The following is a 27,241-nucleotide window of genomic DNA, read 5'->3' on the forward strand; positions in this document are numbered from 1 at the left end:
AAATCGTTTAGTGATGAGGAACGAAATTCTCAATCATAAATAGATTAATGCTAAGCTTTAAAATGTAAGAAGACTTAGATTAATTAACCATTGAAACATGAGCAGAGCTCCTAACCCTTTGACAACTGTTTAATGATTCATGGAAAATTGAAAAACAAAACAAAAGAAAGGAAGAGGAAGACTGTAACGGCCTAGCCTCGAAGAAACGGCGCTTTTTCCGGATCAAACGGAATTTTTATGGAATTTTTAGGAATTTTAGTGCATATAAGCACCTCCACTGCACAGGTGCTGCGTCATCAAGCTGCTGAGTCAGCAGCTTAACTGCACCAGACACCTCTCCTAATCTATGCAGGCACGTCACAAAAAGTTACATTTTTGAGCCACCTCGAGCCAGAATTTCGAAATTCTGATTTCCGTGGTTAGTCTCATTGTGACGAGCCAGTCTCGAATTTTGAGATAAAAATTATATTAATATAATATTCATATATTATTATTTTATTCGAAATATTATATTATTATTTCTTCTACTATGGTTAATGTTGATCTATGTTTAGTAATATAATAACTGAGGTAGAAATTTACCGGTAATGGATAATACCAGCATTCTTAGATGAACTTAGCAATGCTAATGCTTCATCATATATCTCTTATTCTCATGATTATCATGTTACTAGTATCATTTATACTAGTAAAGCTCATGCTTATCCTTTAGTTGTGTAATCTGATGTATCTAGTTTTAGTAATTATCTCCAGAATAATATTTTATTATTAAACTCTGATGAGTCAGCACCCAGTGACACGTGACTCTCCCAGAGTTAGCTACCACATGTTTCCTTTCTTTCTCTCCAAGCCAAGCTTTCTTAAGGAAAAAGTAAGAAACACTTGTATTCTAATACATCTAGCTTTAGTAATTATCCTTTCTTGAGATATTTTTACACCAAACTTTAGGATAATGCTTATCCTAACCCACGGTATCCTAGGCATCATCATTACTATCATTTTTCTTCCTAAACAAGCTAGAATTCCATGAGAGAAAACCAAGAGAACTTCCATGAACACCTGAGCTTCAACCTCCGTTCTTTCTCAAACTAAAACCCCTATCAAAAATCTAATCCGACCAAAATGTTCATCTCTTCCTCCTCTTCATTTCTATGACAATTTTTAAGCAGTAAATCAAGGTATGATGGCTGCTCCTCCTCCTTGAAGTTTCAGCCATGGTGGAAACTCAAGCTAATGGTGTTTTCTTCATATTTTCTCTTTGGATCTCTTGTTCAACCACCATAGGCTCTAAGTAAATGTGATTTCTAGCTACTTTAAGGTGAGAATAACCTTCTTTTCATCATCATGAAGCTTCATCCTTCATGGTTCATATGGTTCTAAAGTTGTTTTTAATGTTAAAATAGGCGTAAAAGTGCTTTTGGAAGCTTGTTTTTGGCTCAACTTTTGGCAGCAGCAAAGGAGGTAAGGTTTGGTAAATTAATCAATGATTGGCTGTGTTCTTGAAGTGTTAAATCAGATCTTGTTGCTTGAGGCTTGATTTTGAGTGTTTGTGTGATGGTTTGATCATGAGATCTTATTGTTTAATACTTAAAAATCATATTTTTAATGGTTCTGAAGTTGTTGTTGTTGCTGCTGGAAAACGTGCCTTTCCAGCCATGAAATTCATCATATTCGATGTGTTTTTGATGTGTATTTGATGACTGAAACGTTGCTCTTTGGTTTGGTCAAAATCAGGTAAAAATCGGTTACTGAAAAGTTTGAAAAATTGGTTGAAAATCAAGCTGAAATTTTATGAACTTTTGAAAAAATGTTTTTGGTCTTTGAAGGACAAGAAAATGTTGGTTTTGATGATTTTGGGGTCAAATTATAATTATTAGAAAGTTTGGGGTTGAAAGTTAATTAATAGAAAGTTGAGGGACCAAAGTGCAAATATTAAAGTTAAGGGGTCAAAATGTAATTTCAAAAAGTTCAGGGGTCAAAATGCAATTTTTGAAAGTTGAATAAAATATTATTATTTTAATATTAAAATATTAAAAGTATTATTTTATTAATAATATTATTTTATTAATAATAATAAAATATTGACAAAAAGGCAGTTTTCTCTAAAAGCTTTAGGAAAGCAGTTTTGAGTCTAGAATTTTCTAATTCTCTTTATTAAATACCTAAGGAAAGATATAAGAAAGGGTATAGAAGTATGTAAAGTAATGAAACAAGATTTAGAAGCTTGTAATCATATTAGAAAGAGAGGGAGTTAAAAGCTAAATAGTAGTGTGCTGTTGTAATGTTGTGATGTATACAGAGAATTATGAAATGAGAACACTGAGATGTTGTGATGCTTGATTTATGATTGTGGAAAGATGATAAAGAAGACAACAAGTGCAGAATCAAAAGTCAAAGAGAAGAGAGGAAAAGAGGATAAAGATAAAGAGTTAAGTCTTATGGCATGATATTCTATTGTATGTTTATCTGCTGCTTTTCTGTTAGCCCTAGAGGTCCTGTAGGCCGAAGTTCACCTGCAGAGCATCGTTATTCCTGTAGGCCAAAGTTCACCTACAGTGAATATCAATTGTGTATCTCAGGGTGTTGCTCCTGTAGGCCGAAGTTCACCTACAGAGAGTTGTGATACCTGTAAGCCGATGTTCACTTACAGGGGCGCCATTTCTGCAAGCCAAAGTTCACTTACAGAGGTGCCATTTCTATAGGCCGAAGTTCACCTACAGAAAGTTGTTGTGTTGTGATTGAACTATTCCTGTAAGCCGAAGTTCACTTACAGGAGTGCTATTTCTGTAGGCCAAAGTTCACCTACAGAGATAAAACCATATCTAGGACTGGTTCCTAGGTAATGTCGGGCTGCAGGGTGTAAACCGACATGTGAGCTCATGGCGTGCATAGGACAGACATGCATCATACTTGGTTGTGCATTTTCTCTGTTATGATTGTTGTATGAATGTGTGATTTCTTTGTTTGTATTCTATTCTTTGTGTCTGTGTTTTATTTTCTTGTATTCTTTGTTGTGTTCTGCTTTCTGATTTCTTAATTTCTTTATTTATCTGTATCTCCTATTTACTGCTTCTCTGTATTCTACTATTTGTCTGCTAAGCAACATAGATTTAATGAACTTAACTAATAACCCCGGCCTTACTAAGAACTCCCAAGTTCTTACCCCTTCTCTCTCCCTTCTCCCTTCAGATGGAAGCTTGAGTACCCTTCCGTAGTTCGCTGATGACGTTCCACCTGACTTGAGTTTTGAAGACCTAGAATGTACTTTTCCTCACATTAGTAGTTTAGAGGGACTAGGTGAGTGAAGAATCTAGGCTTGCCTGGGCGCCAGCTTATGGACTCCTTGAACAGGTCAGGGCCTGGGATGTTGTATGTATATATATATGTATAAGGTTATTATCTAGCTATATCTAGGGGTGTTCTAACTAAAGATCTATGATCTAATAAAGGCTGGATGACTGAATGATATCAGTTGTTTGAGATGTATGAATTTATATAAATGTGTGTTTACTTTTGTCTGCTTATCTTGTTGTTACTTATGATATCATCTATGTATTTTCATGCCTGACAACTTAAATGGTTTGAAAAAAAAAAATTACCCGCAAAATAACAACACTTCAACAACGAATCAGGCTCATATGATAAATAATAGATAATAATTAGAAAGACAAATTAGTAGCACTCAGTTTCCGGTATGATCTAGACATACTGAAAATTGGGTCGTTACAAAGAGAGACATGTGAGGGATCCGAAGATCCTTCCCCCCCACTACTGTCCTTCTCTGTGAGCAATCTCACTTATTTAGTCATAGATTTTCTAATAATTCAAATTCGAAAACTAAATCTTTATCTTATCTTTTAGGAATATTAAGATAACTAATAACAGTAATTCAAATTCTAATCAAAACTAAATCAAATCCTATCTTATAGAATCTTTCATAATCTTAACCAAAATCAGAATGAGCTTCAATTGGTGTGTAAATGCATTGTGGGCATGTCAAATTGAAGTCTGGGCCTTGGAAAATCATCACTAGAGTGTAATTGGGCTTTTCTGGGCGTGGCACGTAGCTTCTGGGCATGGCATGTAGCATCTCCCGGCACTATTTTCTGCACTGGAAAGGTGAGGGTCGTTCGCAGCCCAAACTGAATGTCCACTATAGACATAGGCATATCATTTTGAAGCTCTGGATGTTAGCTTTCTAACACCATCAGAACCGCCTCATTTGGACCTCCCTATCTCTTGTTATGATCATTTGAGTATGAAGAGGTTAGGATTGACAACATTGAAAATTGGCTCCTTCGGGTTGATTTTCTTCCCAGGGATGGCACGCTTTCCTTCATGCATGGCACGCTCTGTTTGTCTTGGATAGGGCGGGGAACGCCCTTGCATTGCTTCCTAGGGCATGGCACGCCTGTGATTCATGGTTCAGGGCATGGCATGCCCCTGTTTGGCTCTTTAGGGTGTGTCATGTCTCATTCTCTCTTGCCTCTTGCATGGCTTGCATAGGTTGATCTTGGGTGCATGGCTCCTGATTCTTCATGTAATGTTTTGCCTCTTGATTAACCTTCATTTCTTACTTGATTTGCCTTCCTTTTAACTATATTTTCTTAAAAACACTTAGCAAACACTTTAGTAGCAAAAGTTTACTAAAAGTGGTGAAATCAGAAGCTGAAACTATAATTAAACCTAAGGAAACAAAAATCAAAAGCAAGAAAAATGACAAAAGATGAGAACACATCACAAAATCAAAGTGACCGAACCCATTTCTTTCTTCTCTCTTCTCTCTTCTCTAACCCACATGAAGAAGTCTCAAAAGAAAGCTTGGAAAAGAAAATCTGATTAAGGTTCAAATCAAGAAGAAAAAGTGGATTACCAAAATCAAGAAACAAAAGGAAAAGAAGAAGAAGACAGTCAAAGGCTAGGACTCAAATCATTTTTTATACTTCATTGTTGCTTGTTGAAGATGCTTTACTCCTTCATACACCGAATGGAAAACTTAAAAAAAAAATGGAGGTTATGAAACTCTACTACAAATCAAGAGCCAAGAACAAAACTTAAAGCCAAAGCATTGATGAATGGCTCAGATCCAAAATTAAAGAGTTGCTTTGTTCCTGATCACATTGTGAAGAGACAAAATAAAATTATCTCTTGAAATTTCATCTTGACACTAAATAGCAACTAAGTTCCTATTCGAGTCAAAAGCAATAGCAAAAAAATTTAAAAAGGAGATCATAGATATTAATAATTTTTAAATTGTTTTATTAGTGATTTTTAAATTGTTTTATTTATAAAAATTAAATAAAAAATATATTAATAATTAAAAAGTTAAATAAGTATATTCTAAAAGGAGATGGTTAATAAATGAGTTAACCAACTCACGAATTTTATTATCATAATTCATAAGTCTAAATGCATTTTTTTTTAGAACGTTGTAATCTTTCGGAAAACTATCACGAATCGAAACGGGTATTGTGAAAAAATTTGGTAAAACCGAAGGGTGCATAAAATTGTTTAGAGACCTGGTTGCTCATACAAACCTTTATGTAGAAAGTTTAATACCGAAGTCAAATACTTCCGATAAGTGAGCTGAATGACTTGAGAAGAACCTTAGACTAAACAGGCTCAGATTTCAAAAGTCAACGGGCAAACGCACAAGACTCGAAGACAAGGTTCCTATGGTTATGTTTCGTTGAGCTGCTCCCTCAGTTGAAGACTTGAAGTATCACTCTTCCTTAAGGTGTTCACATTATTCTTGTGTCCCACCACCCCTCTATAAAAGTATCTCTCTCTCTCTCTCTCTCTCTCTCACCCTCTGCCATTTTGTTCTTTTCCAATCTCCAACATCATTGTCCCAGCACACCAACTCCCCCACCGCGCTAACACGCGAACGTTCATCGGGGACGATGAAATTCTTGGGCACCTCATGGTCCATAGACGTCCTCAAAACCTCTTCATTTGTTAAAGTCACGGCCCTTACACTCTTCTCCCTCACCCTCCTCATCCTCTTCACCCGTTACTCCACCACCTACTTTTTCCTCCCCTTCTCCTCCGATGCCGCTGTCTCCGTCAATGCCTCCTCTTCTGCTGTCGTGGTTCCCTCTCCTTCTCCCCCACCACCACCGAACATCATCCTTACTCCTCCGTCGCCGTCCCCAGTTGTGGAGACGACGGGTCTGCTGGACGAAGACGGCATAATGACAGACAATTTCACCGTCGGCGACTCTTCGGATTTGCGCTTGCCAGAGGATTTTGGGAACTCCAGCTATTTGCGAGGGGCGAGCGAACGTGAGCGTGTTGGCGGCGGGGCCCGTGCAAGGTTGTCAGTGGAGAGCTACAAGGTGTGCGATCAGCGAATGGTGAATTATGTGCCGTGTTTGGACAGCACGAGTGCTATTGCGAAGATGAGTTCGAGCGAGAAAGGGGAGAAGTACGAGCGGCACTGCGCGGACGAAGGGAAGGGGTTGAATTGCTTGGTGCCTAGGCCAAAAGGGTACCGAAGGCCCATCCTTTGGCCCAGGAGTAGAGATGAGGTACTTTCCGGGTTCCGGACTATGTAAATTTTCATTCGTTACAATGGCGCTTTGTTGCTTCGCCTCTGCACTTGTTTGATATATGTTGTGAGTAAACAGATTTTTGTGATGTTATTTCTGTTTTTGGAGATGAAGGCGGTGTTATTGTTTTTGCGACAAACAATTTTTTGGTCATCTTCAATGAAAACAATCCAGGATTTTTTCTTTATCATTGCGATAAATCCGTTTAGCTTCACTCTTTAGTCTTCTCTCCAGTCTTCAGACTCCAGCTGCAGAATCTAAATTTGTAGTCATCTATAGCTGAGTTGTAACTTTAACTTGCTTGTGAAATGACACTTTTTAATTAGTGTGTATTTTGACTTGTGAGAAAGATTTGTTAACTTGTATTCAGTGACAGGTTTGGTTTGATAATATACCCCATATGCGTCTTGTTGAATATAAAGGTGGCCAGAATTTGATATCAGTAAAGAAGGATAAATTTGTGTTTCCTAGCGATGGACTACAATTTATACATGGTGCTGACAAATATCTGGATCAAATTTCAGCGGTTAGTTTGTTAATTCAAGTTTAGCTAGTCTAGTAAATTTATGTCTAAGACATTAAGACACTTCTGAAATTGAATGTACAGATGGTTCCTGATATTGCATTTGGTTACAACACTAGAGTTGCTTTAGACATTGGCTGTGGGGTGGCAAGTTTTGGTGCATTTTTGATGCAACGTAATGTGACCACTCTTTCAATAGCACCTAAAGATATTCATGAGAATCAGATTCAGTTCGCCCTAGAGCGTGGTGTGCCTGCCATGGTAGCAGTTTTTGCTACTCACCGCATGTTGTTCCCTAGCCAGGCTTTTGACCTGATCCATTGTTCAAGATGTAAAGTTAACTTTACTTGTGATGGTACTCTATTGTTCTCTTTGTTTTAAACCATTTTACACCCTATATTAAGCATCTAACAGTGAATTGTAGTTGAATGTCTAACATGACTAGGTGTTGACTTGTGCTTAAGGATGACAACATTCCTTATTTTCAAACTTGCACTATATTTTTACATAATTTTCACACCAAATAAATTGAAAGAAAAAATTAAGTAACAATTATGCTTTAATGGCTATACATATTTGCACTAATTTCATAATTTCTGTTGCTATAATGGAGATGGAATTTTGCTTCTTGAGGTCGATAGGCTTCTAAGGGCAGGTGGCTATTTCGTCTGGGCAGCACAACCTGTTTTCAAACATGAAGAGATCCTTCAAGAACAATGGAAAGGTAACTCAATTGTCTGTGATTTTTGCCAAAATAGTTAAAAATATAATTAGTCAAATATCTACTTTTTCAGTTTTTCTACCTTTGTTTAGTTAACATCACTTGTAACAACCCAAATCTGAGTAGAAAATTGTTCTAGTTGAGTTGAGTAAAAGTCCAGAAACGTGTAAAACTGAGATCATTCTAATGAGTCAAAATTGTATAAAAATAATATTAGAATTTAAATCCGGAAAGGAAAAGCATAACATTGTTTGTTAACTACTAACCAGTACCCTTGGAGTGAGTCGGTAATGAGTTATTCACTCACATTAATTACCTTAAGTTATAAGGATAAATATTTTGACCTAACTCTTACATTTCATCTGTGTAAGATTGAACAATTAATGTGAAAAGTTAATCAACCAAACTAAAGAAGTTGTGCTACGTTCTTCCGAGCAAGGGAAGGAACTGCGTGTTTTCTCCTCCATGTTCATCACATGCACATATACCCACATTTCCTTCAAACTTCTCCATCCTTCAATCTTCCCAATAAAAGTTCAGATGCTCCTCACTTGATGTTGACCATGATTGAATTGGTGTTCACACTAGTTGATTGTGAGTTGGTAGGCGTAGGAGAAACTTGGCCTCCACTTTGTGTTGTAGACAACGATGCCTGTCCAACAACTCAACGCTTAATGAGTACCTAATCTAAATTTGAAGACCTCGTGAGCTAAGCTTCCATCAGATGTTCGGTTTCAAAACAAGAAAACATTATTGTTATCCTAGCTGGTCTTGGAAGTGAGTATGATGCATTTGTTACCTCCATAAACATGAGATCTGAACCTTTCTTGGTGCCTCAGACAGAGGCACACCTCATGATGGCCAATTCTCAAGCTGAACTCAATCCGAGGCACTTCTCTGCTCCATCCCTTTTGGCGTACATTACGTCTCAATCCTTTACCAACTTCAGAGGTGGATGCGGAGACTGCCGTTGGGCAGTTTGTTGGACGTGGTGGCTAGGAATGTAGCGGCCGCTCCAATAGAAACTCAACTACTTGTCGGCTTTGCAAGAAGTTGGGTCATTCCAGCTTTAACTACTGGCATAGGATAGATTGGGATTTCCAACCCTTTCTTCCTCCAACTCCACCATATGCTAGTTAAATATTAAATATGCTTCATAATGCTAATTACAATTTTAATCTTCCCACACATTGAAACACTACATTACATCTCAATCATGCATGTGCATCATCCACATTCTTCAAAATCACTCTCCATCCCACACTAGACATGCTCCTTCTGGGTTCCTATACCTTCAAATATTGGTCAACACTATTTGGTCATTGTAGCTTCACCTGAATCAGTTGTCAATTTGGCTTGGTTCCCAGATTCTGGAGCCACGACTCACATCACCTCCAGAATAACTCAAATCTAATGGAAGCCTCACCATATCGTGGAAATGACCTCCATGTTGGCAATGGACAAGGTCTGTGTATCTCTCACATTGTCAATTCCAATGTTCACACACCTAAATGTCTACTGAAAATAAATAATCTACTTCATGTTCCACAAATCACTAAAAGTCTCTTATGTGTTAGCAAATTTGCTTTGTGCAATCATTGCTATTCTGAATTTTGGCCTTATGACTGCTGGGTGAAATTTCATGCGCTAAACGACAAAGTTGGAAGGGATGGTTGTATAGGTTCTCGAATTTCAGATACAACACCAGCAATTTTCTCAATCTCACTGATAGGAACTGAGATCTAGCAGAATTAGGAATTTTATTGATGAACTAGGGATTGTGAATCACAATCCCCTTATTGAAGTATGCTGTTGGAACTAACCAACTCTGGAGAGGATTTCCCTCTCCTGAACTAACAAACTGAACAGATTTTTTTCTAACTGACTAAAAACTAAGTAATCCCTAGTATTTTAGGCAGCAGTTAGGCCTAGCCCTACTGCTCCTAAACCTGCTAAACTAGCTTAAAAGGAACAAACAACTTGTTTCTATCATTCACTTTTCTAGGTTTTCAAAAGCAGAGAATCCTCATGTGTTTCACTCTACTGTACAATCAAATAATTTTAGTCTTTGGCACCATAGGCTGATGCATGCTTCTCAAAATGTAGTTTGCGATGTATTAAAAACATGTAAGGTTCCATTCATAAATAAAAATGTCTGATACTTGTTCTGCATGTTGTCTTGACAATAATCCCTGATAATTGATTTGATCTTTTGGGTCCATCCCCATGGTCTCTACTAACGGAATAAATATTCTATAGCATTTATAGATGCACACACCATTTCTTTTTTTTTTTGAAAACCAAATCTGATGCCTTCCTTGCTTTATTGCAAGTTAAGGCTGCGGCTGTACTTTAGCTTGCGGCAAGGTTAAAGCTGTACAATCAGATTGGGGTGGGGAATTTAGAGTCGGAATTTCAGCAGGAAGGCGTCAATCACAGACTGATCAAAATGGTGTAGTGGAAAGATAGTGCATGCATCTCATTGAGACTGCCTGTACACTAGTAGCACATGCCTCAGTGCCTCTATCTTTTGGGATGAGGCAGTAACAAACTGCGACTCACGCAATCAATAGACTGCCTCCCTCTCCTTTTGAATGCTTGTTTCACAAGAAACTAGACTATTCCAAATTCAAGGTCATTGGGTGTGCTTCCCCTTCTTAAGACCATGTGATAAAAACAAATTTGCATTTCATTATGCATAATACACTTTTCTAGGATGAAGTCAATCACTCAGTATATAAGCTGAGTCACTAACCGAAAATGGCACTACTAGTCCCTACTAGATCCACATTGGATCTTATGCTTCAAAAACCTGATAAAAGACCAAAACACCCTCTTCCAGAAATAAAATTTACAACTAGAATTTACTCTACTTAAGGAACATCGCCACCAAAATTTAGGCCCAATTCACTTCTATATGAAGTTTAGTGAATTTGTGTAGTTACTGGACAAGGTGTTGTTATCTAAGCTTGCTGTTCTTGCTGTCTTGTGGCTAGTATATTCAAGTTTGGAAAGCGTGAGAAAGATTACTTTGAGAAATATGGTGATGTTTTGCTACTGTGCTTGCACATGTTCCTCCACTAGGAATGGAACTCTTGTGATTTAGTTGTTTTGTGTTGAATTGTGTTGCATAGAGATTTGAGATATATTGCTTCAAACAAAGCTTAATCTTATTAGAAAGCAAAAAATAGTGAAACCAATAAAAGCACTAGCTCATCAACACCCTAGCACTTTGCTTAGTTGGAAATTAAAGATTGTTTGCATGATGATGATTAAACTGTGATATGAGCTCTCTTATGAATGATGATATGAATGGTTGATGAATAAAATAATGCTTTTGTTTAAAGTTAGGCATGCTTGAAACCAGTAAAGTGAAGAACTTACATGATACATTTTATTTTTATTTATGAATGATAATGTTATGATTAATCCTTTTATTGTAAATTCTTTTGGTTGTTGAATTCTTGCCTGATTTAACTGATTGTTATTGATTGGATCCATGCTTGCAGATGAATAGATTAGAGTGTTTTCATGGCAAAGAAAATGTGGTGTTATGTGTAAAACATTAAGTATGAAGTGTTCAACGTAAGGAAAGAAATATAAAACGAAAACAGCGAATTTATACCCATCTTAGCAAGCCCTAGGATCCCAAACACAGAAAGGCATTTTTCTAAATGTTGGTTGACATCTTTTGGTAGATTGAATGAATTGTTATGGTCTACCTTTTTTCTACCTCCTTTCTTCTACCATGACCTTTTTATTATGGCTCAACAGAAATTGATGACCTGGCAAGTTCCATATGTTGGAAACTTGTAAAGAAGGAGGGATACATTGCTATATGGCAGAAACCTATGAACAATAGCTGCTACCATAGCCGTGACAATGCTGTTCATCCTCCTTTATGTGAATCCAATGATGATCCAGATGATGTTTGGTAATTGCCAGATGTTTAAATTAACTTTACTTGAGTTATCCTTCGAATGTAATCTTCATGATTCATAAATTTGCCTAATAAGAATCACACCTGTTAAGCACTGATTACCATTTCAAAACAGAGAAGAAAAAAGAGAGAGAAGTTGCAGATAATTCTAAGATAGAAATTGTTTCTATCTTGGCTCTACACGTTAAAAATGCATATATAATAGCTTTTCTTATCAATTAGTATTTTATGTAATTCCTGCATATCACCTATGCATGTAAAATGAAACTGCCTTGAAGGAATCTATGTATAAAGGGCTAGAACCTCCTTGAAGAATCAACAACCACCTTTTAAATGTGGCACAAAATTACATAAAAATGAAAGTTATTTAGTAATCAACTTGACAAACTTTTCATGATCAGAATTATATTGAGTAAGCAAATGTTATACCTTGAAGCATTTTGCAGGTATGTTGGTCTGAAGGCATGCATCACTCAGTTACCTAGTAATGGATACCGAGCAAATGTTTCTAAGTGGCCTGCAAGACTTCATCAACCACCAGACAGACTTCAAAGCATCAAACACGATGCATCTTTATCCAGAAAAGAACTTTTTCACGCCGAATCAAAGTATTGGAATGAAATAATTGATAGTTATGTCCGTGCTTTTCTATGGAAGGAGTACAATCTAAGAAATGTAATGGATATGAGAGCAGGATTTGGAGGGTGTGAAAGCATATTATATCTTACTGTCGTTTTATTTATCTATGTTTTTTCCATCTTTTGTTTTTATGTATTGGATTTTAGGTTTTGTATGAATAATTTTCTAACTTTTATTTTGATATATTTGCAGGTTTGCTGCAGCATTGCATGATCTCCAGATTGACTGTTGGGTTATCAATGTTGTTCCTGTGAACGGATTCAATACTTTGCCTATTTTATATGACCGTGGACTAATTGGAGTTATGCATGATTGGTATGAGAATTTTCTTACTTCTTTTGAAACCTTTTCTTTTTCTTTATATTTTATATAAAATATTATGTTGTGTTAGAACTTAGAAATAAAGAAGATATCAAATAAATATCTGAGAATATCGAAGAATATCATATATGATCCCTTAGATTAGTTTTGATATTTCCTACCATTTCATATTTATTTCCTTCCTTGATTATGCTTAGGATTTAAACATCATTATAAATACAGATGGTTATTTCTTTAACAATACATTCAGTCAGAATAATATATCTCCTTTCATATACACTTAATGACGTAGTCATTCTCACAAAGTATATAAACTTTCTTTTGAAAGAATGTGAGTCTAGTTTTAATATCTACTTTTCAAGTTCTAATATGAACATGAACAAGCTCTCGGATAGACATCTAAAATTTCAATATTGTTATTGTCTGGCTAAGATAAACTGCCCAGCGGGCTAAAAGCGTACAGAAGAAAGAAATTCAGGGGCAGTTTGAGTATTGTTAGAAATCAGAATGTTGGAGCAAACACAGCTGGACCATCTAGGCCTAGTGAGGGAATTTGGGATGCATTCTGGCAGCAGAGGACGTATGCACAACATTTGCATTCAATTACAAGGAAGAGTCTGAGCACTTGAGCTCCTACAGTTCTCAGGAGCTCTTCTGTTGCTAATTCCTTCATTATTGTTTTCTTTCCCGCATTGAAGAGATCCCTTTGATTCAGTGGTGATAAATATACGAAAATGTTATATGTACTAACTCCCTAAAAATAGAAGAATGTTGAATTACAAATAGGGGAGTATAAGTGTGATAGTTCCGAAATCAACCAAGAATTGCATTATGTAAGTTTGTATGAGCGTATAAGAAATAACATAAATGATATTTAGCATTCGAGAGGCCAATTCTCTCCCTTAATTATGACTCTACTCTTTTCCTGACCTCCCAATTGCTCCTCCCTTCTCTATTTATATCCTCCTGTCATGTCTAACAAACTCCCTAAAACTCGGTTCCCCCTACCCCCTAGACCTCATTCCATTATTTTTTTCTTGCCTCTCCTCATATATGTAAATTGGAAACGAGTAATTTTCCCATTTTGCCCATGATCTTCCTTGCTGCTGATGTGTGTAACAATACCCCACTACCTCTTGAAGGTTTACCTTGAACTCAAGGTGAAAAAGGGAAAATACAGTCAGAATATTGTCAACCAATTTCCAAGTGCTCTCAAAATCAGGGAGATCTTTCCATGAAGGATAGGGGTTGGCCTTCCCTCACAAAGTACCCCCAAGGAGCTGAATACTCAACATCCTTTTCCTCTTGTGCTATCCCATTAGGGAAGAAGATAACTACTGCAATTGTCTACTATCATTCTAGCATGTGCACCTTGGTAGAAATCAAAGTTCCTTGGATGGCGACCATCATTATCAATGACTTTCTCCATTAGTAAATTGCTAGTGCAGTCTGACTGGAAGAGTCTGGTGTGATGTTTCACCATAGTAACAAATACAATAGTTTTGGAGTTACAGTTTTCATCAAGGAATTCACATGCATCACACATTTGTTGCAGTTCCTTGTCTGAAATTCAAGTCAATAACTGACAGAGTGGCGCCAAGTAACAGGTTTGGGCTATTTTACAAGAGAAGAAGTAGTCTATCCTATTAGTTGATGGTTAGCAATTTTAGCTGGGTTTAGCTGGCTGTTAGTTGGTTAGCTCTACTTCTAACTACCTATAAATAGTGTATTGTAATTAGTTGGGTTTTATGCTTTCTGTTTTTGTCAATTGTTAGAATTGGAGAGAAACTCTCTGAGTTGGTAGTTCCATCTGTGTAGGAACCTTCCAGGGAGTGCAATTTGCAATCCCTGTGCATCAATAAAGTCCTAAAGTTCTGCTAGCTTCTGGTTCTATCAATAACGCCGTGTCTTGTGTACCCAGGGAATGTGGACCCTATATTCATTTGATGGTGAAAGTATTATCTGATGAGCATTTTGGGGTTTTAATTCTATTTGTTGTCTCCCTCTCTCCCCCCAAAAAAGAAACCAAAATAAATAAATAAATCATGAATGCTAATGGTCTGTCCAAATGGTTGAAAGATTTTTCCCTGATGGCAGGTGTGAGCCGTTTGATACATACCCACGAACATATGATTTGCTGCATGCATCTGGTCTCTTCTCTATTGAAAAAAACAGGTAGGTGCAATTCTTTCCTTATTTATGTTGCTTAAAAGGTCCAGAGTCATCTACCATACAGCTGTTGGGTAAATGATTTATTTGTCTCAGGAAAAAGTGTAATATGTCAACCATCATGCTAGAGATGGATCGGATGCTAAGACCAGGTGGGCATGTATATATACGTGACACAGTACATGTTATTAATGAACTTGATGAAATTGCAACTGCCATGGGATGGATGAATGTGCAGAATGACATAGGCGAGGGTCCTAATACAAGTTGGAGGATATTAAGGTCTGAGAAGCACTTTTGACTAATCAATTGGCTTCTGCAGTTGCAACGAGAAATATCGCTGCAACTAACCCATTTATTCTTCCTCAAAAGCAGGTAAATCTTTAGAAATCATAAATCTTTACTAGCCGCTATTCTTGTAAATATGTACTTTAAATGTTCGTTGTCCCGTGGTCAGTCTCTATACCAGCAGAGATGTTCTGTTAATTTAATTCTGTCTATTTGATAGTCATGTGATGTATCCTATAGCTGTTGTAAATGAAAATAGCAAATCCGTCAATATCTCAAGTGTTAACAGATATGTTAAAATGATGATGATGATGTCTAATATCTCTTGGATGTTAAGTTTACCAGTTGTAAAGCCACATCTCTTGTCGCGAGATTAATTTTGACAGATATTCACTTTTAAAATAGGACATTTTAATCTTCTAGATTTTAAAATACACAATAATTTCTAACATTTATCTCGAGTGGACAATGTAGTCTACTTCCAATTTGATCCTAAGAGTGAAGTAGCAGTCCCTGAAGAGTTTAAAAACTCTCAAAACCACCCCTGAAAAATTTTAAAAATTCCAAATAGTTATTTCAATTAAACGGATAAAATTAGAGAGGGACTATATTGTATAATGGAGGTAAATTTTAAGGACTATTTTGTGTATTTTGAAACCTAAGGGACTAAAGTGGTTGTTGGTAATCAACAACCCACCTTTTAAATTTTAAGGACTATTTTGTGTATTTTGATTTAGTTGATATAGAGTTGCATAAAATCGATCCGCTGCTTCCTTGAGATGATCCCTTGATTCTTGTTCCGCTTGGATTGCATGATCAGGATCATATGACTCTTGGATAGATGGATACGGACATGGTGTATATGGAGGTGGTGGTTCTTGAGAGTAATTGGGTTGGAATTAGGGTGGTTCTATATATGGTTCATATGGCTCATAAGGTGGTTGGTATGGTGGTTGAGGGTTAGGGTCATATGGAGGTGAATGGCGGAAAGGGGCTCGTGAGTATGGTGGTCCAAAGTCATGTTGAGGAAGGGGTTCATAGGCATATGGTGGTGGTTGTTGGTAATCAAAAGGTTGCTCACCATAGCCATTGCCTTGATATGCATCACAGAATGGTTGTTGATAGTCCATTGGAGGTGGTTGTTGCCATGAGGGTTGATCAAATCCTTGTGGCTCCTCTCATCTTTGATTGTTCCAACCTTGATGCCTGTTCCTGTTATAATTTCCATTCCTTGCAACAATATTGGAACCAAACTCAAAGCGACGGGGGTGAGAACTCATAGTAACTAATAAAAATTAAAAATAAAAATAAATAAACACGCAAAGGAAAATAAAATAAAATAAAATAAATAAGAGAAAAGATTTGAAATTTGAAAATTGAATTTGAAATAAGATAAGATAAGATTTTTGAAAAAGATTTTATTTTTGAAAAAGATTTGAATTTTGGAAAATAAGATAAGATAAGATAAGATAAATTTTAAAATAAAAATCTAAAATTTTTTCTTTTTTTTTTTGAAAAATATTTACAATAACCAATAATAAGGCACACGTTTGCAATTCCTCGACAACGGCGCCATTTTGAAGAGAGAACTTTTGCGTGGTCTAGAATTCAGAATAAATTCCCGTTGCAAGTATAGCTTCGAAACCAACAAAAGTCCTTTCTTACAAATATTTTGGTTGTCACAAGTAACAAATCCTTTTTAAAATTGATAACCGAAGTATTTAAACCTCGGGTCGTCTTCTCAAGGAATTGTAGGGAGATGTGTTATTATTGGTTATGGGTTTTCTGGGGAATTTGGAGTTTGGGAAATCGGCACGGATATAATTATAAATTAAAGCAATAAAAATAAATAAGAAACTTTATGTAATTAAATTAAAAGCCTTGACCCGGAGAAGATAAATTGGAAGTTCTATCCTTGTTGGATTTTTCTCAAGATCAATTGATAATTGAAGGTTACTTCTACTTAGTTATCCTTTACCAAGTAAAGTAAAAGAAATTCAAGTAAGTTGGAAGTCTACTTCTATTCACAAGTTCTAATCCTCTCCCTTGGGAAGGATTAGCGTTAGTGACTAGAGAGCCAGCCAACAATAAACCCAATTACAATTTAACTCTTGAGTAATTCAACTCAAGGGTCTCCAAATATTAATCAACTCCAAAATAAAGTTGGGAACCTACTCCATTGACATGGATGCCAATTTCAGATAATAAATGACTAAATAAATACTTGAGGATAATCAAACAAATAATGGGGTAAATAGAAAAATACTCTTTGCATTAATAATGTCATAAAAGCTTTCAATTGTAACTCTGAATAAGGATTAAAGATATAAAAGAGTAAGGAAATAGAAAATAAACTAGAATAATAAAGTCCTCAATGGAGGTAGTAATATCCAACTCAACAGCATAAAAGTAGAAATCTTAATCCTAAGAGAGAAGAGAGAGCCTCTCTCTAAAAGCTACATCTAAAACTAAAAATTATGAATTATGAGCTGATGATAAGTTGTATGATGAATGGATGCATTTTCCCACTTTATAGCCTCTAATATGTGTTTTTCGGGCCAAAAACTAGGTCAAAAACAGCCCAGAAATTGCCGCCAGCATATTCTGGTATGTACAGGTCGCCGGAAAGTGACGCGGAAGCGTCGTCCACGCGTTTGCATGGATTGTGTTTCTGCCAGGTCACGCGTCCGTGTAATCCACGCGTTTGCATTGTCTGACTTCGAGGCAGCTATGGAAAATTATATATTGTTGCGAAGCCCCGTACGTTAGCTTTCCAACTCAATTGGAACCATCTCATTTGGACCTCTATAGCTAAAGTTATAGCCGTTTGAGTGCGAAGAGGTCAGGCTGGACAGCTTAGCAATTTCTCCAACTTCTTGTATTCCCTCCACTTTTGCATGCTTCCTTTCCATCCTCTGAGCCATTTCTGCCCTGTAATCTCAGAAATCACTTAACACACATATCAAGGCATCTAATGGTAATAAGAGAGGATTAATATTAGCAATTTAAAGGACCAGGAAACATGTTTTCAATCATAGCACAAAATTAGGAAAGAAAATGTAAAACCATGCAAATAGTATGAATAAGTGGGTAAGGACTTGATAAAAACCACTCAAATGAGCAAAAGATAAACCATAAAATAGTGGTTTATCAAAGCTCAATTCTCACTTGGTATTTGTTCAAGCTCTTTTCTATGTTCCTTAAAAATACTTCAAGCAAGTTCAAAAATAAGTTTTCAAATCTAATCAATGGAATGCCCTAAAAGGTATTTCTTGAAAATTCTTTGTTGTTTTACCAAACTTATTCAATATAACATGCAATATGCAAGTATGTACTACCATATAACTATAAACATTAAAGAGATATATACAAACAAACGAAACAAAATGCAAACAAGAACGAAATTGCAAAAGTTGAAGAAAAAGGACAAAAAGAGTATTGCAAAGTGTCTAAGAAAAGAATTTTACCCCCCTTGAAGTTAGCAATCCTCCTCCACACTTAAATGATGCGCGGTCTTCCGTGCATGCACATAATTCGAGGGATGAAGGTCTTTGAGGCTCCACCTTCAGCTAGTGGGCTCCGGGGGCTCCGGTTGCTCTATAAATAAATAAACAACAATTGAGGAAAAGTATGTTGTGTGGTATGAGAAAGGGCAATATGCGTATTCTAAATGTGCACAGTTTAGAACACAACACATTGGTCAATTAAAAACAGAACCCACACAATCAAAATAAATAGCATGTTCCTCCATCAAGTAGTCCTAGGTTGCAAGTAATAAATACGCAAAACTTAAGGCACAAACAACCTAGGTAACCACAAAAGTGAATTGAGTGTATAAGACATTGGTTATTGAAATCGTGTAAGTGAGAGCGCATGGTGAATAGAAAATGGCACAATTGCCAACAACCAATTCAATGATGAAAGAGACTACTTATTCGCCCTTAGGAATAAGAAAATAATCACATGTATAAGGTGCTTGTTACAAAAAGTGACAAGTCTTGATAAGAATCAAGTCAAGTCAACTAAAAAAAAATGCAAAGCATTAACAAGGAACAAATACCTTGTTATGCGATTATATCCACTTAAGAACCATGATGACGAAGTAGTTCATCTCAATTCACTAAAGTAAAAGTGCACAATTCATAATGCCAAACAAGGATAAAGTCTAACACATATGGTCGCGACAACATATGAATCAAACTCACAATTCAATTAGGCAATCAAACAAAGACTTTATGCTCAATGCACATATTTATCAAAATTAAACCAAAACTTAAGCAAGAACCAACCCAATCAACATCAAGCAACACTTGCAATTTATTTAATCAAGAACAATTGAACTAAAACTAATATAATTACTAAAATAGAAGCAAAATGCAAACAAAGCAAAGTAGAGCAAGTAGAGAAGAGGGCAAAAGCAAGAGAATAGGGGGATGGAAGGGAAAAGAAGAGGAGGAGTAGAGAGAAGAGAAGAGGAGAAGTAATGTGGGAGAAACATAAGTGTGCGTGCGCACAGGTACGTGTGCGTACACACACAAGGTGGAAAAGGGGCTTATGCGCACGCACAACAAGGTGCGGGCGCGGCAGACAGAATGAACATAAGGGCTTGTGCGTGCGCACAAAGGCTTGTGCAGGAGCACAGAAGGGGAAAAGGGGTGTGTTCCCACGCAAAAAGGGTGCGTGTGCTGCGAGCAGAGGAGTTGCTGAGGGTTGTGCATGCGCACGCTGATGTGCGCACGCACCGGTAAGTTTTTTTTTTTGGAAAGAATCACGTGTGCGCTGATGCGTGAGCATCTTGTCTATCTTTTCCTAGTGAATTTGCATTTAAATTGTTGAATTTAATTAAGAATTAATTATATTTTAGCCACTATGGATGCTATTTTGAGTTTTGTACAATACTGTTTATTTTAGGTAGCATTTGGCAGAATTTGATGGAGTTTCTGCAGAGAAAGAGAAGAAGCCAAGGAGATGACCAGCGAATACTGACGCGGACGCATGGCTGACGCGACCGCGCGGAATGGAGGAAATTGCAATGACGCGATCGCGTGCCTGACGCGAACGCGTGGACTGGAATCTGCACAAATGACGCGAACGCGTGGATGACGCGGACGCGTCACATGCGCCACGTGCAGAAAAAGTAGAAAAACGCTGGGGGCGATGTCTGGGCTGTTTTGATCCAGTTCTTAGCCCAGAAATCACAGATTAAAAGCTGCAGAATGGACAAATCAAGTGGTCCCACCCATCATCTGAAGACTTGTTAATTAATTCGAATTTTAAATTCAAATCTTATTTTAGGAAAAGATATTATTTTAATTTTAATTTGAGATATTTGATTTTTTAATTATTAGGATTAGATATAAAAGGGATCCCAATAGGGTGGTTCCAGGAGAACATTCCACAACATTATTCCATACAAATTTATATTCCGTATTCCATGAGCAACTAATCCTCCATTGTTAAAGTTAGAAGCTCTGTCTATTATATGGATTGATGTTATTATTTTTCTATTTTAATTAATGTTTTGATTTATATTTCAATAATTGTTTTCGTTCTTTATTTTATGAATTTGGGTGGAACGGAAGTATGACCCATTTTCTATTTGAGTTCTTGTAAAACTTGGAAAAGCTCTTTACTTGAACAATAGCTTGAAAACATATTATCCTGAATTTCTAATTATTTGTATTTAACGGGATACGTGACATATAATCCCTCTATTTTTAGATAATTAGGATTCTTGTGGCATATAAACTGGAATTTGATCATCACCCTCTAATTGGAATCAATTGACCAAGGAATTGGCAGTTGATGAATTTTAGAGGAGACTAGGAAGGTCTAAGGAATTAGGGTCTAGTCACAAATAGTTTGCCATGAATTAAATCTTGCATAATTAAAATAGTTAATAAGAAAAGCCAATCCAGAAAATAGATAACTCTGAAACCTTAACTATCTTCTCCATATTTTTTCCAAAGTATTTACTTGCCTTTCTTCAATATTTTTGATATTGTTTAATGTTTTTTATATTGCATCTCAACACCAATTTTTGTTTGTCTAACTAAGCCTATCAAACACTATTGTTGTTTAGTCTATCAATCCTCGTGGGATCGACCCTTACTCACGTAAGGTGTTACTTGGTACGACCCGGTGCACTTGCCGGTAACTTAGTGGGTTATAAATACCGCACCAAGATTTTGGTGCCGTTGCCGGGGATTGACTGTGATTAACAACTATTCATTGTTTGATTGCTTAGATTAGATAATTTTTCTTTATTATTATATTTTTTTATTATTAATTTTTATTTTGCATTTTTTACGTAAATATTTTCTTTTCTTTTACGTTAATTTTTTTCCCCTTTACGTTATTAACTTTCTTTTCCTTTTTGTTTATATCCCCCCTCCCCTGTTTCGTTTTTCGTTCTTTCTTTTTATTATATATAAAAAAAATTTAATAAATAATACTAATAATTTTTCTTAATTTCTGAAATTAAGTTTGGTGTTACTCAGTTGATTCTATTTTAATTTTTCTGTTTAATTTTTCTTTTGAATTTTCAAAATTTTTATTTATTTTCAATTATTATTTTCAAAATTTTATTTATTTATTTAGTTAGTATTTTTATTTTATTATTTTACACAGGTTACCTCACAGGGACTTCTCTGCACTCTGACGTAGAGAGTTCCATTTTCTCTTGTTTTCTGCTTGTGTATGCACAGAAATAGAGACAAAGAACATCTCTTAGACTTTGATCCCGAACCTGAAAGAACTTTCAGGCGACGTTTACAACAAGCAAGACTTTGCAAGGCTGCAGAATCCACTATGGCAACTAATAATGCTAATGCCAATGTGGTAAATCCGAATGGGGATGATCAGCAGAGAAGAGTGCTTGGCTCTTATTTTGCCCCTACTGCGGATCTCTATGGAAAAAGCATTATGGTGCCTCCTATAACTGCAAACAACTTTGAGTTGAAGCCACAATTGGTCACCCTGGTGGAACAAAACTGCCAGTATCATGGACTTCCTCATGAAGATCCAAATCAATTTATTTCTGATTTTCTGCAGATATGTGATACTGTGAAGACAAATGGAGTAAATCCAGAGGTGTACAAACTCATGCTTTTCCCATTTGCTCTGAGGGATAAAGCAAAGCTATGGTTAGATTCCCAACCAAAAGAGAGTTTGAATACTTGGGAAAAGGTTGTTACAGACCTTCAAGCAGACTAAGCTTAGGTTGGAGGTTCAGACCTTCAAGCAGAAAGACGGTGAAACTCTTTATGAAGCTTGGGAGAGATACAAGCAACTGACTGGGAAATGCCCTCCTGCCATGTTCTCCAAGTGGACCTGATGAGCGGATAATTTATACGATTTTTGACATTGTTTTTAGTATGTTTTTAGTACATTTTAATTAGTTTTTATTATATTTTTATTAGTTTTTATTATATTTTTATTAGTTTTTAAATAAAAATCACTCTTCTGGACTTTACTATGAGTTTGTGTATTTTTCTGTGATTTCAGGTATTTTCTGGCTGAAATTGAGGGACCTGAGCAAAAATCTGATTCAGAGGCTGAAAAAGGATTGCAGATGCTGTTGGATTCTAACCTCCCTGCACTCAAAGTAGATTTTTTGGAGCTACAGAAGTCCATTTGGTGCACTCTCAATTGCGTTGGAAAGTAGACATCCTGGGCTTTCCAGCAATATATAATAGTCTATACTTTATCCAAGATTTGATAGCCCAAACAGGCGTTCCTAGTCAGCTCAAGAATTCTGGCGTTTAACTCCAAAACTGGCACAAAAGCTGGAGTTAAACGCCCAAGCTCGCACAAAAGCTGGCGTTTAACTCCAAGAAAAGTCTCTACACATGGAAGCTTCAATGCTCGGCCCAAGCACACACCAAGTGGGCCCGGAAGAAGATTTCTGCATTAATTATTGATTTATGTAAACCCTAGGCTACTAGTTCTCTATAAATAGGACCTTTTGCTATTGTATTTTGATCGATCTTTTACTCAGACTTTGATAGACCTTTTCACGTTTGGGAGATTGGCCTCACGGCCATGCCTAGACCTTGTTCTTATGTATTCTCAATGGTGGATTTTCTACACACCATAGATTAAGGTGTGGAGCTCTGCTGTTCTTCATGAATTAATACAAAGTACTATTGTTTTTCTATTCAACTCAAGTTTATTTCTTCTCCAAGATATTCATTCGTTCTTCAACTTGATGAATGTGATGATCCGTGACACTCATCATCATTCTCACCTATGAACATGTGCTTGACAACCACCTCTGTTCTACTAGCAATGGCTTGAATGCGTATCTCTTGGGTTTCTAATCTAAGTTTGGAACCTTCGTGGTATAGGCTAGAATTAATGGCAGCCATTCCTGAGATCCGAAAAGTCTAAACCTTGTCTGTGGTATTCCGAGTAGGATCTGGGAAGGGATGACTGTGACGAGCTTCAAACTCGCGATTGTGGGGCGTGTGACAGACGCAAAAGGATCAATGGATCCTATTCCGACATGATCGAGAACTGACAGCTGATTAGCCGATGTTGTGACAGAGCATCAGGACCATTTTCACAGAGAGGATGGGATGTATCCATTGACAACGGTGATGCCCAACATAAAGCTTGCCATGGAAAGGAGTATGAATGATTGGAAGAAGGCAATAGGAAAGGAGAGGTTCAAGGGGAACAAAGCATCTTCATACGCTTATCTGAAATCCACCAATGAATTACATAAGTATCTCTATCTTTATTTTATGTTTATTTTCATCACCTTAAACTCCATAACCATTTGAATCCGCCTGACTGAGATTTACAAGATGACCATAGCTTGCTTCAAGCACCAATGAATTACATAAGTATCTCTATCTTTATTTTATGTTTATTTTCATCACCTTAAACTCCATAACCATTTGAATCCACCTGACTGAGATTTACAAGATGACCATAGCTTGCTTCAAGCCGACAATCTCCGTGGGATCGACCCTTACTCACGTAAGGTTTATTACTTGGACGACGCAGTGCACTTGCTGGTTAGTTGTGCGGAATTGTGACAAAGTGTGATTCACGTTTGAGAGCTCCAAGCCTTTGGCACCATTGTTGATGATCACAATTTCGTGCACCAAGTTTTTGGCGCCGTTGCCGGGGATTGTTCGAGTTTGGACAACTGACGGTTCATCTTGTTGCTTAGATTAGGTACTTTTCAGAATTTTTAAGAATGAATTCTAGAGTTTCAAGGTGATTTCCCACCATCACAAAAGCTGATTGATTCTCATCAACTTAGCTATTGAATGTAATGTCCTGCTGAAGCTTGGCCAAACATGTCTAATCTTTTTAGACTGAAGCTTTAGACTAACATTGCATGATTCCTGGAATTCTTATTAAAAGTTTTGAATCCCTTTATTTTCTTTTCCATATAAGTTTCGAAAATCACAAAAAAAAAAAATTATAAAATCATAAAAATAAAAAATATTTTATGTTTCTTGTATGAGTCTATTGTCTAATTTTAAGTTTGGTGTCAATTGCATGTCTTTATCCTTCTAATTTTCGAAAATTTATACATATTGTTCTTCATTGATCTTCAAGTTGTTCTTGATGATTTCATTGCTTTGATCTTCAAATTCTCTTGTTTTGTATGTTTTGTTGTTTCTTACATGCATTTTTACATTGTTATAGTCCTTAGTATACAAACTTTTAAGTTTGGTGTCTTGCATGCATTGTTTATTTGATCTTAGTTGCATTTTTTATTGATTCCCATCATCAAAAATTCAAAAATATTTTTTAAAACTATGTCTTTTCAAGTCAATAATACAGAGAATTGAAGATTCAGAATATTCAGCAGAGGAATCAAACAGAAAAAGCTGGGCGTTCAAAACGTCCAGTGAAGAAGGAAAACCGGCGTTTAAACGCCAGCCAGGGTACCTGGCTGGGCGTTTAACACCCAAAAAGGTAGAGTTTTGGGCGTTAAACGCCAGAATGGATGCCATTCTGGGTGTTTAATGCCAGGATGACACTAGAGGGAAGATTTTGTTTTTAATTCACATTTTTTTCAAGTTTTCATAATTTTTCAAAATCAAATCTTTTTCAAATCATATCTTTTCAATCATATGTCTTTCAAAATCAATTTCTTTCCATTTTATATTTATTTTTGCTATTTTCAAAAATGCTTGCTTCAATTCAAGATTTACTTCAAAAATTTTCAAGTTGTTACTTGCCTATTAAGAAAGGATCAAATTTTAGATTTTAGAATCATATCTTCTAATTTCTTGTTAGTCAAGTAATCAACTTTAGTTTTAAAACTTTCTCTTTTTAATTTGATTTTTAATCATATCTTCTCAATCATATATTTTCAATCACACCCTTTTTCAAAATTAATTTTCAATCATATCTTTTTAATTTCTGATTTCAAAATCTTTTTCAAAAAATTACTTGATTTCTTTCCCAATCTTAGTTTTCGAAAATCTCAATCAAATTTTCAAATTTCTTTTTAATTATTTCAAAATATTTTTAATTTATTTTTGAAAATTCTTCCCCTCTTTTCACATCCTTCTATTTAAGGGACTAACACTCATCATCAAGGTGCAATTCGAACTCTGTCACTCTTGATAAGTTCGAATTCCCTCTTCTTCACCTCCTCTTTCTATTCTTCTTTTCCTCTGACACCTCAAGGAATCTCTATACTGTGACATAGAGGATTCCCTACTTTCTTGTTCTCTTCTCTTTCGTATAAGCAGGAACAAAGATAAAGGCATACTTGTTCAAGCTGATCCTGAACCTGAATGGACCTTGAAGAGAAAGCTAAGAGAAGCTAAAGAACAATTCTCTTTAGAGAGCCTAACAGAGCTCTTCAAAGAAGAGGAAACCATGGCAGCCGAAAACAACAACAATGCCAACAATGCAAGGAAGGTGCTTGGTGACTTTACTGCACCTACTCCTGATTTCTATGGGAGAAGCATCTCTATCCCTGCCATTGGAGCAAACAACTTTGAGCTTAAGTCTCAATTAGTTTTTCTAATGCAACAGAATTGCAAGTTTCATGGACTTCCATTGGAAGATCCTCATCAGTTCTTAGCTGAGTTCTTGAAAATCTGTGACACTGTCAAGACCAATGGGGTTGACCCTGAAGTCTAAAAACTTATGCTCTTTCTTTTTGCTGTAAGAGACAGAGCTAGAACATGGTTGGATTCACAACCTAAGGAAAGCCTGAACTCTTTGGAAAAGCTAGTCAATGCCTTCTTGGCAAAGTTCTTTCCACCTCAAAAATTGAGTAAGCTTAGCGTGGAAGTCCAAACCTTTAGACAGAAGGATGGTGAGTCCCTCTATGAAGCTTGGGAGAGATACAAGCAATTGATCAGAAGGTGCCCTTTTGACATGCTTTCAGAATGGAGCATCATAGGAATCTTCTATGATGGTCTGTCTGAACTATCCAAGATGTCATTGGATAGCTCTGCTGGAGGATCTCTTCATCTGAAGAAGACGCCTGCAGAAGCTTAAGAAATCATTGAAATGGTTACAAATAACCAATTCATGTACACCTCTGAAAGGAATCCTGTGAATAATGGGTCAACTCAGAAGAAAGGAGTTCTTGAGATTGATACTCTGAATGCCATATTGGCTCAAAATAAAATATTGACCCAACAAGTCAATATGATTTCTCAGAGTCTGTCTGAAATGCAAGCAGCAACAGGCAGTACTAAGGAAGCTTCCTCTGAAGAAGAAGCTTATGATCCTGAGAACCCAGCAATGGAAGAGGTGAATTACATGGGAGAATCCTATGGAAACACCTATAATCCTTCATGGAGAAATCACCCAAATCTCTCATGGAAGGATCAACAGAGACCTCAACAAGGTTTCAACAACAACAATGATGGAAGAAATAGGTTTAGCAATGGCAAGCCTTTTCCATCATCTTCTCAGCAACAGACAGAGAATTCTAAGCAAAATCCCTCTGACTTAACAACCATTATTTCTGATCTAATCAAAACCACACAAAGTTTAATGACTGAAACAAGGTCCTCCATTAGAAATTTGGAGGCACAATTGGGTCAGCTGAGTAAGAAAATTACTGAACTCTCTCCTAGCACTCTCCCAAGCAATAC

At 36.4% G+C, this 27,241-nt stretch overlaps 1 protein-coding gene and 1 non-coding gene across 4 annotated transcripts; one reads left to right on the plus strand and one right to left on the minus strand.

Moving 5' to 3' along the window:
• The first annotated feature begins 5,716 nt into the window (after positions 1-5,716).
• Positions 5,717-20,594, plus strand: LOC107609172 (S-adenosyl-L-methionine-dependent methyltransferases superfamily protein). 3 transcript variants are annotated; one of them, XR_015892204.1, is made up of 10 exons: positions 5,717-6,530; positions 6,928-7,077; positions 7,159-7,429; positions 7,688-7,798; positions 11,570-11,729; positions 12,182-12,439; positions 12,567-12,689; positions 14,793-14,870; positions 14,961-15,239; positions 20,064-20,594. XR_015892204.1 is itself a non-coding variant. In XM_016311026.3 (9 exons), the coding sequence occupies exons 1-9, from the start codon at positions 5,904-5,906 to the stop codon at positions 15,163-15,165; spliced, it is 1,983 nt and encodes a 660-aa protein (XP_016166512.1). In that variant the 5' UTR covers positions 5,717-5,903; the 3' UTR covers positions 15,166-15,508. The 3 variants fall into 3 exon arrangements, 2 of the variants coding, with proteins under 2 accessions (XP_016166512.1, XP_016166515.1); XM_016311026.3 differs by lacking the exon at positions 20,064-20,594 and having other exon boundaries at positions 14,961-15,508; XM_016311029.3 differs by lacking the exons at positions 14,793-14,870; positions 14,961-15,239; positions 20,064-20,594 and adding an exon at positions 13,128-13,601.
• Positions 20,595-26,411: 5,817 nt separating this feature from the next.
• On the minus strand, positions 26,412-26,519 carry LOC148553493 (small nucleolar RNA R71). Its single transcript, XR_015892915.1, has one exon. It is a non-coding gene; the product is annotated as a small nucleolar RNA R71 (small nucleolar RNA).
• Positions 26,520-27,241: the final 722 nt, after the last annotated feature.

Source organism: Arachis ipaensis, chromosome B7 (genome assembly GCF_059453495.1).
Source record: "Arachis ipaensis isolate K30076 ecotype BB chromosome B7, ASM5945349v1, whole genome shotgun sequence".
NCBI classification, from domain to species: Eukaryota; Viridiplantae; Streptophyta; class Magnoliopsida; order Fabales; family Fabaceae; genus Arachis; species Arachis ipaensis.